The sequence below is a fragment of the Neophocaena asiaeorientalis genome, unplaced genomic scaffold, assembly GCF_003031525.2.
Source record: "Neophocaena asiaeorientalis asiaeorientalis breed wild unplaced genomic scaffold, Neophocaena_asiaeorientalis_V1.1 scaffold43, whole genome shotgun sequence".
NCBI classification, from domain to species: Eukaryota; Metazoa; Chordata; class Mammalia; order Artiodactyla; family Phocoenidae; genus Neophocaena; species Neophocaena asiaeorientalis.
The window spans coordinates 9,820,750-9,834,700 of record NW_020173674.1 but is presented as its reverse complement, the minus strand read 5'-3'; the positions used below and the strand labels follow the sequence as shown (position 1 = coordinate 9,834,700).

The 13,951-nt window shown below is 44.3% G+C and overlaps 2 protein-coding genes across 4 annotated transcripts in view; one reads left to right on the top strand and one right to left on the bottom strand.

Annotated features, from left to right (window-relative positions):
• CPSF7 (cleavage and polyadenylation specific factor 7) overlaps window positions 1-6,781 on the bottom strand; it is a 22,815-nt gene extending 16,034 nt beyond the window's left edge. The window contains exons 1-2 of one of the 2 annotated variants that reach the window (XM_024748561.1): window positions 6,691-6,781; window positions 5,960-6,068 (exon numbers count right to left, since the gene is read on the bottom strand). In XM_024748561.1, the coding sequence (XP_024604329.1) occupies window positions 5,960-6,013 (54 nt within the window). In that variant the 5' untranslated portion in view covers window positions 6,014-6,068; window positions 6,691-6,781. The remainder of the gene's footprint in view (window positions 1-5,959; window positions 6,069-6,690) is intronic. The other variant, XM_024748560.1, reaches the window with a different exon arrangement.
• SDHAF2 (succinate dehydrogenase complex assembly factor 2) overlaps window positions 6,208-13,951 on the top strand; it is a 14,030-nt gene continuing 6,286 nt past the window's right edge. Inside the window, exons 1-3 of one of the 2 annotated variants that reach the window (XM_024748563.1) lie at window positions 6,208-6,448; window positions 11,538-11,761; window positions 11,842-11,951. In XM_024748563.1, the coding sequence (XP_024604331.1) occupies window positions 6,356-6,448; window positions 11,538-11,761; window positions 11,842-11,951 (427 nt within the window). In that variant the 5' untranslated portion in view covers window positions 6,208-6,355. Of the gene's footprint in view, window positions 6,449-6,804; window positions 6,950-11,537; window positions 11,762-11,841; window positions 11,952-13,951 lie in introns of those variants that run through there. The other variant, XM_024748562.1, reaches the window with a different exon arrangement.

The window sequence follows — 13,951 nt, the reverse complement described above, 5'->3', positions numbered from 1 at the left end:
GCCGCAATGAGAAGCCCGCGCACCGCAACGAAGAGTAGCCTCTGCTCCTGCAACAAGAGAAAGCCCATGCGCAGCAACAAAGACCCAATGCAGCCAAAAATGGAAGGAAGGAAGGGAGGGAGGGAGGGAGGGAGGAAGGAAGGAAGGAAGGAAGGAAGGAAGGAAGGAAGGAGGGAAAGAAAGGGAGTATATTTATTTAGAAATGTAAATCTGGGGAAAAGCATGTTAAAGTGGGAACCAAAACACAAAAAAGAATGGGAGTATTGGTTTAAACTCTTTGACTTACACAAATGATTTAGAGAAGCTCTAAAACTCATAGTACATAATCCCATCTTTCCATTATCAAAGAAATATAAAAAATAAAAGGGAAGTGAATAATGGGGGGATTTTCCATTATAAGTTCTATTTCTCAAATGACATGCAGATCCAATACATTACCATGACATTTATGAGACATCTTTGAGCAATACCAGAGATGTCCAATGATACACAAAAACAGTTAAGTTCTCTAAAATATAAAGGTCAGGGGCTTCCCTGGTGGCACAGTGGTTGAGAGTCTGCCTGCCAATGCAGGGGACACGGGTTCGAGCCCTGGTCTGGGAAGATCCTACATGCCGCAGAGCGGCTGGGCCCATGAGCCATGGCCGCTGAGCCTGTGCGTCCGGAGCCTGTGCTCTGAAACAAGAGAGGCTGCGACAGTGAGAGGCCCGTGCACCGCGATGAAGAGTGGCCCCCGCTTGCCGCAACTAGAGAAAGCCCTCGCACAGAAACGAAGACCCAATACAGCCAAAAATAAATAAATAAAAATTAAAAAAATATATATATATAAAGGTCAGGAAACAGGACAAGCACCGATATCATAAGCTGTGTTATTGTAAGCTTTCAAATATGAACGTGAATTCTGCAAGATAGGCAAAATATACTTTTTGCCTATGTGATATATTACTGTTATGGACTGAATGATTTCCCCCTACATACACTGAAACCCTACTCCCCAATGTGATGGTATTAGGAGGTAGGGCCTTCAGGAGGTAATTAAGATGAGATGAGGTCTTGAGGGTAGAGCCCATGAAAGGGATTAGTGCCCTTATAAGAATCAAGAGAGCTTGCTTGCTCTGCTGTGCTCTGCATGATGTGAGGATACAAGTTGGCAGTCTGCAACTGAGAGAGGCTGATCACCAAAACATGAACCTGATCTCAGTTTTCCAGCCTCTAGAACTGTGAGAAATACATTTGTTTATAAGCCACCCAGTCTTTGCTATTTTGTTACAGCAGCCCAAGCTAACACTTATATAAAAATTCCTAAAATCAAAAGAACTACTACTAAGGGACCTTAATGTTTCCGATTTTGCAATGTCATTATCTCAGAGAGGATCTTTTTATTTTAAGGATCAGACAAGTATTTTTTCAGGTAACATTCTAAAACATCCAAACAGTGCTAAAGAGGATACTGCCAAAATGAGAGTACAGGGAGACGTTCAGAGTGTTTTAGGGAAACTATAACTCGGAGACGTTCGGAGTGTCTTAGGGAAACTATAGCTCATTCATGTCATTGCTGTCTTTTAAAAACAGGAATAAAGAAAGAACCTATACTAAGGGAATAAAAGAACCTGTATTAAGTAACTTGTTTAATTGCCTGAAGGAGAATCATTTCCCCTAATGCAACTCAGGACAGGAAGCTCCAGTAACTTTCTCCCTTCAATACCATCACAAGAACTGCTGATCCTGAACTTCGACTAGAGAAGAGACTAACTACAAAATGCATTCTTAGACCTACATACCATTAGCAACTTTTGGAAACAATCTTAGTTTCTCAGTTTATCTGAAGTACAAGGGAAGAACATATACACCATGATAATACTATTGGATTGTTCTGGTATTGAGGGGGAAAGGATTCTACTTCCTGAGGCATGTAAATAGCTTCAAGTATTACAAACACTCTTAACAAGCCCCACAGGAAAGGAGTTTGAAGCTTGTAAAAATCTTGCAAAGAGAATGGCAAAAGGGAGTAAACTTTTTAGGGGCAACTTAAAAGCAAGAAAAGGAATCAGTGAGGCAAATAAGCACAGGAAAACTATTTTAGGTAGTCAAACCTATAAATAAGGACCTTGCATAAAAAAGGATGCGTATGTGAAGAACGGGGAGAAGCTAACATTGGAGAGCACAGGGTGGATAATAAATTAAAAAGGTGAAGAAAGCTGCGGCTAATAACTCAACATTTTATGTGTAAAATATTTCACAGCCTTACATCTCAAACAATCCTAACTCTAGACAAACCACTTATTTTTGTTTGTTTGCTTTTTGCGGTACGCGGGCCTCTCACTGCTGTGGCCTCTCCCGTTGCGGAGCACAGGCTCCGGACGCGCAGGCTCAGCGGCCATGGCTCACGGGCCCAGCCGCTTCGCGGCATGTGGGATCTTCCCGGACCGGGGCACGAACCTGTGTCCCCTGCATCGGCAGGCGGACTCTCAACCACTGTGCCACCAGGGAAGCCCCAAACCACTTATGTATTTATTCATGTACTAGGTATGATTTGCCCTTGTGGTTCAAGGTAGAGAAAGGACTTAGAAACCACTCAATCTTCTCCAATGCTCTAATCCTTAGACAACACTACTTCACACTTCAAACCAGGGTGCCTTTTTAAAATAAATCAGGGATTGTGAAATGGAACTTAAAGGGAATAAGGAAACACACCATCTTGGATGGTCAGTGGAACCAAACTGGAATTCCTTCCGTGAAGTATCTGTGATTCAGAGATGTGTGTCTAAAAGTTGTAATACAAAAATTATTGCTGATAATTGGGTAGAGAACATGCAGACTCGGGCAGCTCAGACATCAAACATGTCACCAGGAAATCCCCCATACTGTAAGCCTCGGCAAACAATCTAGTCTTTCAGGGTTCCTTAGAGAATATGACAGACTCAGTCCTGGAAGACCCTGGTGGATGGATTACCTTACCACTTTAAGAAACACAAAAGGATTCAATGAACGCAAAATTGTCACCAGATTCAAGTGGTCTCTCTGTGCCACAGAGCCTCAGTTCAAAGACGTTTGTGGGAGCTATTCTGATGCACGGGCAGACCTGTCGAGGATTCTGTGGAAGACTTTATTGAAGAAACAATGTATCAAGTTGTGTTTGGATTTAAATCTGCTAGCAACATCAGTTCGCTTTACTCTTCAGTTGCTAAGACAGAAAAACAGATAGGGCCTGAGGTCTTTCAGATTACAAAATGAGCTGGTGTTTTATGCAGTTAAAGAAAAACCTAATTCTACAAATTAAGTGAAAAATACAATGTTTTAAAGGCATTGATGTGGAGGGATTCACTTCAGGGAGGTTAAAAAAGAAGTATGTATTTAATACTGAATTAATACCAGGGACAATTTTGCATTTAACAGCATAGGAATAACTGTGGTTGTCTCATGAAGCCTCTTGGTTTACAAAAGAGAACTTGCATGATTATGAATTTAAATGAGAACTTCCCCACCTATCTGCTCAATGTTCCTACCTGCCAGCCCTTTTCCTGATATCTAAGGGGAATAATAAAGCTTAGGATTTATTTTTCTCAAAGCAACCCATTTGATATAATTTTCTTTTAACTATAACCAAAGCTCAGTTTTTGGCTTTATAATTACTATTTCCACAGTTCTCACCTCACACTCTCCTTCCATCACTGTCCACTGCTCTCAACTACCAGGAATAGAACCTCTTTTGAGTAAAAGAAATCCATTTTTTCCTTTTATCTCACTACTTCTAACACAGTGCCTAGCAAACAGAAGTAGCTCAATAAATACTTGTTGATAAAAATGAGGAAAACTAAGCATATTGTGCAAAGTGCCTGTCTTTGCATAAGGAACAGAACAGAGACAAAACACTCAGCAGGATGGCAGCTCTCAGTCTCTTTTCTAGTTGTTCTCCCCAGCCTAAGAGAGCAGCTGTGAACCCTAAGATTCCAACTGCAAAAGGAGTGAAGGAGCTCTGCAAAAGAGGCTTTTGTAGCACATGTTTTAAGAGATCCAGGAGTCAGCACGATAGGGTTCCATCTAGGAACAGTGCTTATTTTCCCTGGGGAGCAAAGTACACGTGACAAGGTTCTTGTGCATGGGTAAGCTTGGGGTGAATCGATAACATTCTTATAACATTCTAAAACACAATGTGTACTCGCTGCCTTCAGTCTAAGCTTGCTTCTAACAATCCTAGCCAAACAGAGCTTTTACCACTTCTTTAGCGCCTCCAGAACATACTAAAACCAGCTTTGCTAAAAATTAACTTACTTGTGGGGAAAAAAGCACCCCTCCCCTGACCTTCCCCCAGACATAAGACATTCAAAATCTATACTTTTTTCAACTTACTAAGTATCAAATACTGTCCATTTGATATAAATGTCTACTTGATTTCATACACCACCTTTGGCCTACCTTAGACCCATAAAAAAGTCCTGTTTAACTAAAGAGACCAGAGAACAAATTGTTGAGGCCAATGACTTCTACCTTGACAAAGCAGTGACCACTGGATGAGGCCTATGTCTTGTCTATGACCTACAAGCTGCATTGCTTAAGAAATTACGGAATCTCATTTCTCAGACCAAATGTCCCTGTGGTCAAGGACCCTGTTCTACCCATTTCCCAAAGTGAATCAGCAGCACTGTTACCAACCCACAGATAAGGAAATTAGGGGAAAAGAAGTTTTTAAAGTGAATAATTGAAAACAACTAAGGGAGCCTTGTTTTCTTGCTATCTAGTACTAAAAAAAAAAGTAAAAAGTAGTTAAGTCTGATTCAAAGTAATATGAAAAACTCAGGAAAACAATGGTTTGTAACTAAATATTCTAAACCTTTCTTCTCATCCAGAAATAATTATGACTTGTTTGAAATTTAAAGAAAAATCTTCATGTATTTAAGTTAATCAACAGCCACACGTACATGACTTCAGTTTGCCTGAGAAGACATGGGAAAATGACTAACTTATGTCAAGTGAAAGAAATGGCATATATCAACCTCTTCTGTTGCTTCGTATCAAAGCCAGGGTCCAATCAGAGCCCTTTCCTTCCCTAGCCTGTTTTTTTTATCCTCTTTCCAGGTCCTTACATGTAGCCATTGAAAGATGCCAACAGGAAGAACCAGCTTACTGAAGTAAAACAGTGCTGAAAATAATCCAGGCAAGATATTCGTAAGTTTTAAATAGAGATTTTGGGACACTCTTGAGATTTGACCTCAAGAGCTCAGAACTGAGCTGTATATGAAATCATTGTTTCAAAGGAGGTTACTGTTATCGTATTTCTTGACATATCATAGAGACCAGCAAATCCAACTGAGAGCATGTGGCTGGGTCTGTATCTGCTTCGTAACTGGTTTGTCCAACACCTTTCCCTCCCCCCACCAAACAAGTAGATCCGTCAATAAAATTTACTTCTCAAGCCTGGAGTCAAGCTACTCCTGAAAGGAAGGAAGACAGAAAACAACTGGAATGCAGCTGAAATTAAACGTTAAAGCTATCTTTTATACTGTGCCTCTCACTGCCCGATGGGGGAGGAGACTGCATTTCTCCAGGGGCAGTTTGAGAGAATCTCAAAGGAACAGGTATCAACATCATCCTCATGAGTACTATAGCAAACCTAATTCTGATTTTTAATTTTGGTTAGTCTTCGAAGAGACTGACATCCAACTTTGGCTTCCTGGGGGAGCAAGTTCCACAGGTTGATTCATCGCTCTATTAAACCTAATTTTTATTTACTCTTAAATCAAAGCTTTTAAAATCAAGCCTGGAGGCTTAAGTTAACATAAAGCAGAACGGTCAGAAATCTTGGAAGTCTGTGCTAGAGGGAAAATTTTAGATCCGACAGAGGGGTGTTTAGGCCTATAAAATCTTCATGGACTGACACAGCCTGGAACCACTGCAAGTTTGGTGCGAGTGATTCCTCAGCTGGTACAGGAAAATACCAATGTTCCCGATGACCCCTCACCTGATTGAACTCCTCGTCAGCATATATATCAATCAAGTCCACTCCTTCTGACATGGCTCCGGAAGGAAGATCTCGAGCCCGGAAAATGGACAAGGTAAGAAAGATGCCACTGCAGTATCCAGAAAGAAACAGAGTTAGAGGCATAAGGGTCCCAGGGTGGGATGAGGGCATTGGTTGCCAACCTCCCGTCTCCAGAGACGCAGCATCCTGGCAGGCAGCCCGAGCTCTGCCCCACCCGCTCCGCCCCGCCCCCGGCCTCGCGCCGCCCCTCGCTCTCCCAGGCCACCGGGGCTCGCGGGGCTCGCTGCCCATCACCCTCGGGCCCGACCGGAGCTGCGCCGCAGCTGCCTGGGGCGCGACGAGGAAGTGCAGGCCTCTGCTCCTAGGGGCCCTCGGATGGCGCTGCGAAGAACGATCGCGGCGAAGCCCGCAGCTACAGCCCGCCGCACCTGCCGAGGCCCCAAGCGGCCCCGGCTAGAGTCCCTGCGGGTCTCGGATCTCCAACCACCTCCGCTCCCCACCCAGGCCTAGTCCTCGCCCCCAGCTAGGCCCGCCGCGCTCCCTCCCCACAGACCCGGCCCGACGCCCTCGGCCCCCTCCCTCAAAGGCCCGCGCCTCCCGCCGCCCGCCAACTCCGGGTACCCCAAACTCAACCGATCCCCTCCCCGCCTCAGCGCCGTCCCCGAGCCCTCTTCCGGCCCAGCCGGCCCCCGGCCGCGCGCCCCCGTTACCGGGAATATGGCGGCGGCGGCGGCGAGTCCGGACTAGGCCCGAAGCGCGCGAACCGCTCTCTGCCCCAGGTCCCCCGCCGCCGGCGTCACACGCACAGCCACTTCCGCCATACGCGAGGACGCATCTTCCGGCTCAGGTCCTCAGAGCCGCTGTCTGCGGGACTGGTGCCCGGAAGTTCCCGGAAGTGGCCGGGCCTCTGGCTTCTGATGCGGGTCGGGTAAAATGGTGGTGGCTGCTGTGTTCCCGGCCCTTCCGCGGGTGAGGAGAGTGGGGGTTATAGGGTCCTAGGCAGGCCGCAGTGAGAACTGTATCTCGTCTTCCTCTGAAGTGGAGGCCGAGAGAAGCGTCCATCTGCCTGATAGCCCAGGGCAAGGGCAGACCCAAGGAGAGGTCGATCTTGCAACGTAGGGAGATTCAGGTTACATCCACCCTTGCCTGAGCCCACTGTGTGTCTGTCTCGTAATATCGTTGAACCGTCAGTCTTCGTGGGAGACCCAATTCAGATTTCACCTATTTCCCAGGTGGAGCTGGCCCGACAGCCTCTGGGCGCCCCTTCTCTCTTTTTTTAAGTCTTTCGGTTCTTTTTAAGTCTTTAGTATCTGTCATGGTTTCACATAGTTTCATAAGATCGTTTTTCTTTTTGAATATAGACTGTTAACACTGTAAACTTCTCTCTTAGAACTGCTTTTGCTCAGTCTCATAGCTTTGTGATGTGTTTTTGTCTCCAGATATTTTCTAATTCCCTTTTGATTTCTCTTTTTACCCAGTGGTGGTTCAAGAGAGTGTGTTGTTTAATTTTCACTTATTTGTGAATTTTCCAGTTTTCCTTCTGCTGTTGGTTTCTAGTTTCATTCTGTTGTGGTCAGAAAAGATGCTTTGTATGATTTCAATCTTTTTTGTTAAGACTTGTTTCGAAACCTAACATGCTGTCTATCCTGGAGAATGTCCTCGGTGTGCTTGAGAAGAATGTGTATTCTGCTGCTGTTTAGTGGAATGTTCTGTATATGTATGTTTGGCTCTTTTGGCTTACAGCGTTGTTCATGTCCTCTACTTCCTTATTGATCTTCTGTCTGGATGTTCGATGTATTATTGAAAATGGCTTTTGAAATCTCCAAATATTATTGTGTTACTATTTCTCCCTTCAGTTCTGTCAATATTTGCTTCATATATTTGGATGCTCTGATATTGGTCGCATGTGTAATTGTTGTATCCTCGTCGTGAATTGACCCTTTTATCATTATATTACGTCCTTTTAAAATCTCTTTTGACAGTTTTGACTTAAAGTTTATTTTGTCTGATATAAGTAGGGCCATCTCTGCTCTATTTTGGTTACCTTTTGCATGAAATATATTTCAGACTTTCAGCCTACATGTTCCCTTACATCTAAAATGAGTTTTTGTAAGGCATATAGTTGGATCTTGTGGGTTTTTTAAAATCTATTCAGCCACTGTATGTGTTTTGATTGGTGAGTTTAATCCACTTACATTTAAAATAATTACTGATAGGGAAGGACTTACTATTGCCATTTTGTTCATTGTTTTCTCTCTGTCTTGTAGCTTTTGTGTCCCTTTTTACCCTTTTGCTGTCATCCCTTGTGTTTCATTGATTTTCTTCTATAGAGACATGCTTCAGTTCCTCTCTCATTTTCTATTGTGTATAGGTGTTTTCTTTGTGGTTATTGTGGGGCTTACATAAAACATTTTATCATCTATTTTAAAACTGATAATAATTTCAATCTCATACAAAAGCTGCTCTTTTACTCCTCCCACCTTATGTTATTGATGTCACACTACATATTTTTGTTGTGTATCCATTAGCGTATTTTATAGTTTTTTGTCTTTGTCTTTTAACTTCTAAGCTAGAATTAAACCTGATTTACCCACCATCATTACAGTGTTACAATATCCTGTGTTTGTCCTATATATACATTTACCAGTGAGCTTTATGCTTTCAAATGCTTTTGTGTTACTGTCTAGTGTCCTTTGTCTCCTTTGGGTTTCTTCAATTTGGATGTCCATTTCTTTCCCCAAATTGGGGAAGTTTTTGACCATTATTCCTTCAAATAAGCTTTCTGCCCCTTTCTCTCTTTTTTCTCCTTCTGGGATTCCCATAATATTTATATTGGTCTGCTTGATGATGTCCTATAAGTCCCTTAAGCATACTTCACTGTTTTTCATTCTTTTTCTTCCTCTGATTGGGTAGTTTCAAATAAACTGTCTTTGAGTTCACTGATTCTTCTGCTTGATCAAGTATGCTGTTTAACCCCTGTAGTGAATTTTTCAATTTGGTCATTGTATTCTTCATTTCCAAAATTTTGTTTTTGTTTTAATATTTCTCTTCATTGATATTCTCATTTTGTTCTTGCATTGTTTTCCTCAGTTCATTGAATATCTTGATGTCATTTATTTTGAGTTATTTGTCAGGTAATTCGTATACCTCTGTTTCCAGGGTTGGTTTCTGGAAGTTTGTTTTATTTCTTTGATTAGGCCTTGTTTTGCCATTTCTTCATGCACCTTGCAACTTTGTGCTTAGATCCATGCATTTGAAAAAACAACCACCTCTCCTAGTCTTTTTGGACTGACTTTGTACAAGGAAAGACCTTTGCCAATCGGTCCAGCTAGAGAATCTGGGGGCCTATCAAACCTTTTGTGTAGAAATGTCTTCTTCTCTAGACTCGTGCACGTAGATTCCCAACTAGAGAGATTTGCTGGCTTCTTTTTTCACGAGCTCATAATCTCTCTCTTGCTCCCTCTGGTGTCTCTTTATGGTACTACAGGTTCTCTGGAGCTGCCGCAAGCCTCCCAGCTCTCCTCAGCAGCCCCCAGGCTTCAGAGTATCCCAGGTCCCATGAGCGCTGCAGGTTGGCCAAGACGGAAACCAGTCCCTTGTGCAGCTCCTTGAAAAGCAGGACTTTTGGATGCATGCTCCTCCTTTCTTTCCATTGGCCTCTGTCGGCTGTACCACAGGTCCTCAGAAGCAGCAGCAAGCCACCCAGCTCTCTTTGGTTTTCAGAGGCCCCCAAATATCTAGAGTATGCTGGGTCCTGTCAGTGCTCTGAGACAGGCAAGACAGAAGCCATTCTCTCAGGAAGCTCCCCGAAAAGCTGGAATGTAGGACACACATTCTACCTCTCCCTCCCCAGGTAGAAGTCAGGAATTGGGGGTTTTCTTCTGCTTGTTTTGTGCTAAGCCACAGGTAGGGACGATGGCGAGTGAGTGTATGCTAGTCCAAACCCTCACCTATTTCTCAGCAGCCCCCAACCTGGCATCTTTTCCGTCACACTTAGATTCAGACAAGACAGAAGCTAGTCAATCGGGCATCCCCCTGAAAGGCTGCATGTTGGGTGTATGTTTCAGTCTTTTCTTTCCCTCCCAGGGAGAAGCCAGGAGCTGAGAATTTTCTCCAGTTGCACTGGGCTAAGCCAGGGGGAGGGACTATGTTGAATGAGTACCATGAATTTTTCTTCCAGCTGTAGTGCAGCTGGTTTTGTGCTCACCTGAGGTTCAGGAGCCTCTTAGCTGGTTTCTGGATTTCTCATAAAGGGAATTGGTCGGTGTATTGTTGGGTAGTTTGTGTCTCCGTGGGAGAAGGAGAGTGTGGGACTTCCTGTTCCACCATCTTGCTGACGTCACCACCTTCTCATTGCATCTTTTTTTATACATTTTTGTTTTTATAAATTTATTATTTAATTTAATTTATTTATTTGGCTGTGTTGGGTTTTCGTTTCTGTGCGAGGGCTTTCTCTAGTTGTGGCAAGTGGGGGCCACTCTTCATCGCGGTGCGTGGGCCTCACTATCGCAGCCTCTCTTATTGCGGAGCACAAGCCCCAGACGTGCAGGCTCAGTACTTGTGGCTCACGGGCCCAGTTGCTCCGCGGCATGTGGGATCCTCCCAGACCAGTGCTCGAACCCGTGTCCCCTGCATTGGCAGGCAGATTCTCAACCACTGCGCCACCAGGGAAGCCCTCGTTGCATCTTGATAGTTTTTGCCCTTCTCTAGATTGGGAAACTTTGGGGAATTAGGGGCCATACCATCACCGTATGCTCAGATTTTAACACAGGCAGGTGATTAGAATGCAAACCATATTGTAAGAATTTTAAGGGAATGCAAAGGAAAGAGAAAATATTTCTGCTGGAGAGGTTCTGGAAAGACACTGGTTAAGAACATGTTTGCAGTCAGGGGTGGTTCCAGTCTTCACAGTAGTTACTGTTTGGGTGAACTTGGTAAGTCATTCAGCCTCTCCGAGCCTCAGCTTCCTAAGCTGTAAAGTGGGGACAGTATCAGCATAACTTCTTTTTTTTTTTATTGAGGTATAGTTGATTTACAGTATTTTATAAGTTTCAGGGGTACAACGTAGTAGTTCACAATTTTTAAAGATTAAACTCCATTTATAGTTATTATAAAATCAGCATAACTTCTTAAGGACTGGAGGAGATCAAATGCATTTTGCACCTAGTAAGTGTTGAGTGAATGACAATTTTGGCGGTACGCGGGCCTCTCACTGTTGTGGCCTCTCCCGTTGCAGAGCACAGGCTCCGGACGCGCAGGCTTAGCGGCCATGGCTCACAGGCCCAGCCGCTCCGCGGCATGTGGGATCTTCCCGGACCGGGCACGAACCCGCGTTCCCTGCATCGGCAGGCGGACTCTCAACCACTGCGCCACCAGGGAAGCCCCGGTCATCCTTTTTAAAAAGATGTTTGTGGGGACTTCCCCGGTGGTCCGGTGGTTAAGATTCCGCACTTCCACTGCAGGGGGCGCAGGTTCGATCCCTGGTCGGGGAACTAAGATCCCGCATGTCGAGGCCAAAAAAAAAAAAACTGTGATATTTGTGGCTTATTTGTTTCAGGTGCTTGCTCTGTCAAGACGCCACCTAGTGTCTCCTTCACTCAGAGTGACATCATTCAGACGCTGCTACAGAGGTGACAGCCCGACAGATTCCCAGAAGGACATGATTGAAATCCCTTTGCCTCCATGGCAGGAGCGAACTGATGAATCCATAGAAACCAAAAGGGCCCGGCTGCTCTATGAGAGCAGGAAGAGGGGGATGCTGGAAAACTGCATCCTTCTTAGGTAAGGGGATAGGAGTCGGGATGGCACTTCTCTTTGACCAGAGACAGGCTTTTCAACTTCTTTTTCTTTCTTGTTTCTAGCCTCTTCGCTAAGGCATATCTGCACCACATGACAGAGAAACAACTGAACCTCTACGATCGCCTGATTAATGAACCCAGTAATGACTGGGATATTTACTACTGGGCTACAGGTATTAGGCATGATAAGCAACATAAGGTGAAAAATAGGATGACTTGGGCTGATTTGAGTCTGGAATGGTATCCTGGGCATTTTTTTTTTCTTTTATCATGTAATAGACACTCAACCCAAACACTTCAGATTTTTCCGAAGCGTGCAAAATTTGTTTTATGAGGTAAGGTTCTTTGTTTGCAAGCAAAAGAAACCTATTCTATCTAACTTAAGCAAAAAAGGGAATTTAGTGGAGTTGTATGGGAAGCTCCATACAACAATTATCAAAGGGAAGGTTGAAGAAAACCAGGCCCGGAATGGAGTGGAATGAGACAGCTCAGGCTGCACAGCACGAGGTCTCCAGGAGTCTCACTCTGGCACCACCTTTGTGAGGAATGAATTCTCATGTGTATAGTTAGGATTTGCTTTGGCTGTGAGTAAAAATACCCCAAACAATAATGGCTTAAAGAAGACAGAACTGTGTTTCTCTTTCTCATAACAGAAGTTCAGAGGTAGATCTCCAGAATGCACAGAGGGGTTTCAGAGTCACGAAGGCCAGATTCCTCTTGACTCGCTTTTCCTTCACCCTCTGCCTGTGTAGGGCTACCTCATGACCCAACATGGCTGCTGAGGCTCTATCTGTCATGTCCATATTTCAGCCGGGGAAAAAGAATAGGAGAGTGTACCCCATCTTTTATGGATCCTTCTCAAGAAATTATACACCATAATTCCACTTATTTTCCACCTGCCACACTTTAGTCATATGGCTACACCTCGCCATAAGGAAGAAATAATGTAGCCTATTCCATGTGCCCAGCTAAATTGGGGATCCTATTATCAAGGAAAAATGGGAGAATAGATATTAGGAGACATCTCATCCATTTCTGTCACTCTGCATCTCCTGTTTTTGTGTTTCCACTCACTATTTGTACCTTAAAATAGAAGCTATTCTATAGGTTCCAAGTGTGAAGTGTGACAATACAGGGTCTAGAGCCTTATATAACCATTAGAAAGCCCACAGAGTATAAAATATTTACTATCTGGCCCTTTATAGAAAATATTTGTCCCTGACTTAGCATAGTGCATTTGACATTCATCCATGTTGTTGTATCAGTAGTTCATTCTTTTTTTTTGGCTGCGTTGGGTCTTCATTGCTGCGCTCAGGGTTTCTCTAGTTGTGGCGAGCGGGGGCTACTCTTTGTTGCGGTGCATGGGCTTCTTACTGCAGTGGCTTCTTCTGTCGTGGAGCACGGGTTTCAGGCACGCGGGCTTTAGTAGTTGTGGCTCGCAGCCTCAGTAATTGTGGCATGTAGGCTCTGGAGCGCAGGCTCAGTAGTTGTGGCGCACGGGCTTAGTTGCTCTGCGGCATCTTCCCGGACCAGGGATCGAACTTGTGTTCCCTGCATTGGCAGGCGGATTCTTAACCACTGCACCACCAGGGAAGTCCCAATAGTTCATGCTTTTGTATTGAGTGGAATTGCAACGTGTGGATGTACCACAGTTTATCTGCTGACCAGTTGAAGGACATTAGGATATGTCCAGTTTTAGGCAACTATGAATAAAGCCTAAACTGTAAATCTTTGCATACAGGTTTTTGTGAATGTAGGTTTTAGTTTTTCTTGGGTAAATGCCCAGGAAAAGGGTTTCGGGGTCATATGGTAAATGTATGTTTAACATTATAGCAAACTTATTGATGGACATTAAAATTTGAATTTCAAAAAAAAAAAAAAATTTGAATTTCGTATAATTTTCATGTGTCATGAAATATTCTTTTGAGTCTTTTCCCTCAACCAGTTAAAAATCATTCTTAGGACTTCCCTGGTGGCCCAGTGGTTAAGAGTCCGCCTGCCGATGTGGGGGACACGGGTTCGTGCCCCAGTCCAGGAAGATCCCACATGCCGCGGGGCAGCTGGGCCCGTGAGCCATGGCCCGTGAGCCGTGGCCGCTGAGCCTGCGCGTCCGGAGACTGTGCTCCGCAGCGGGAGAGGCCACGACAGTGAGAGGCCCGCGTACCGCAAAAAA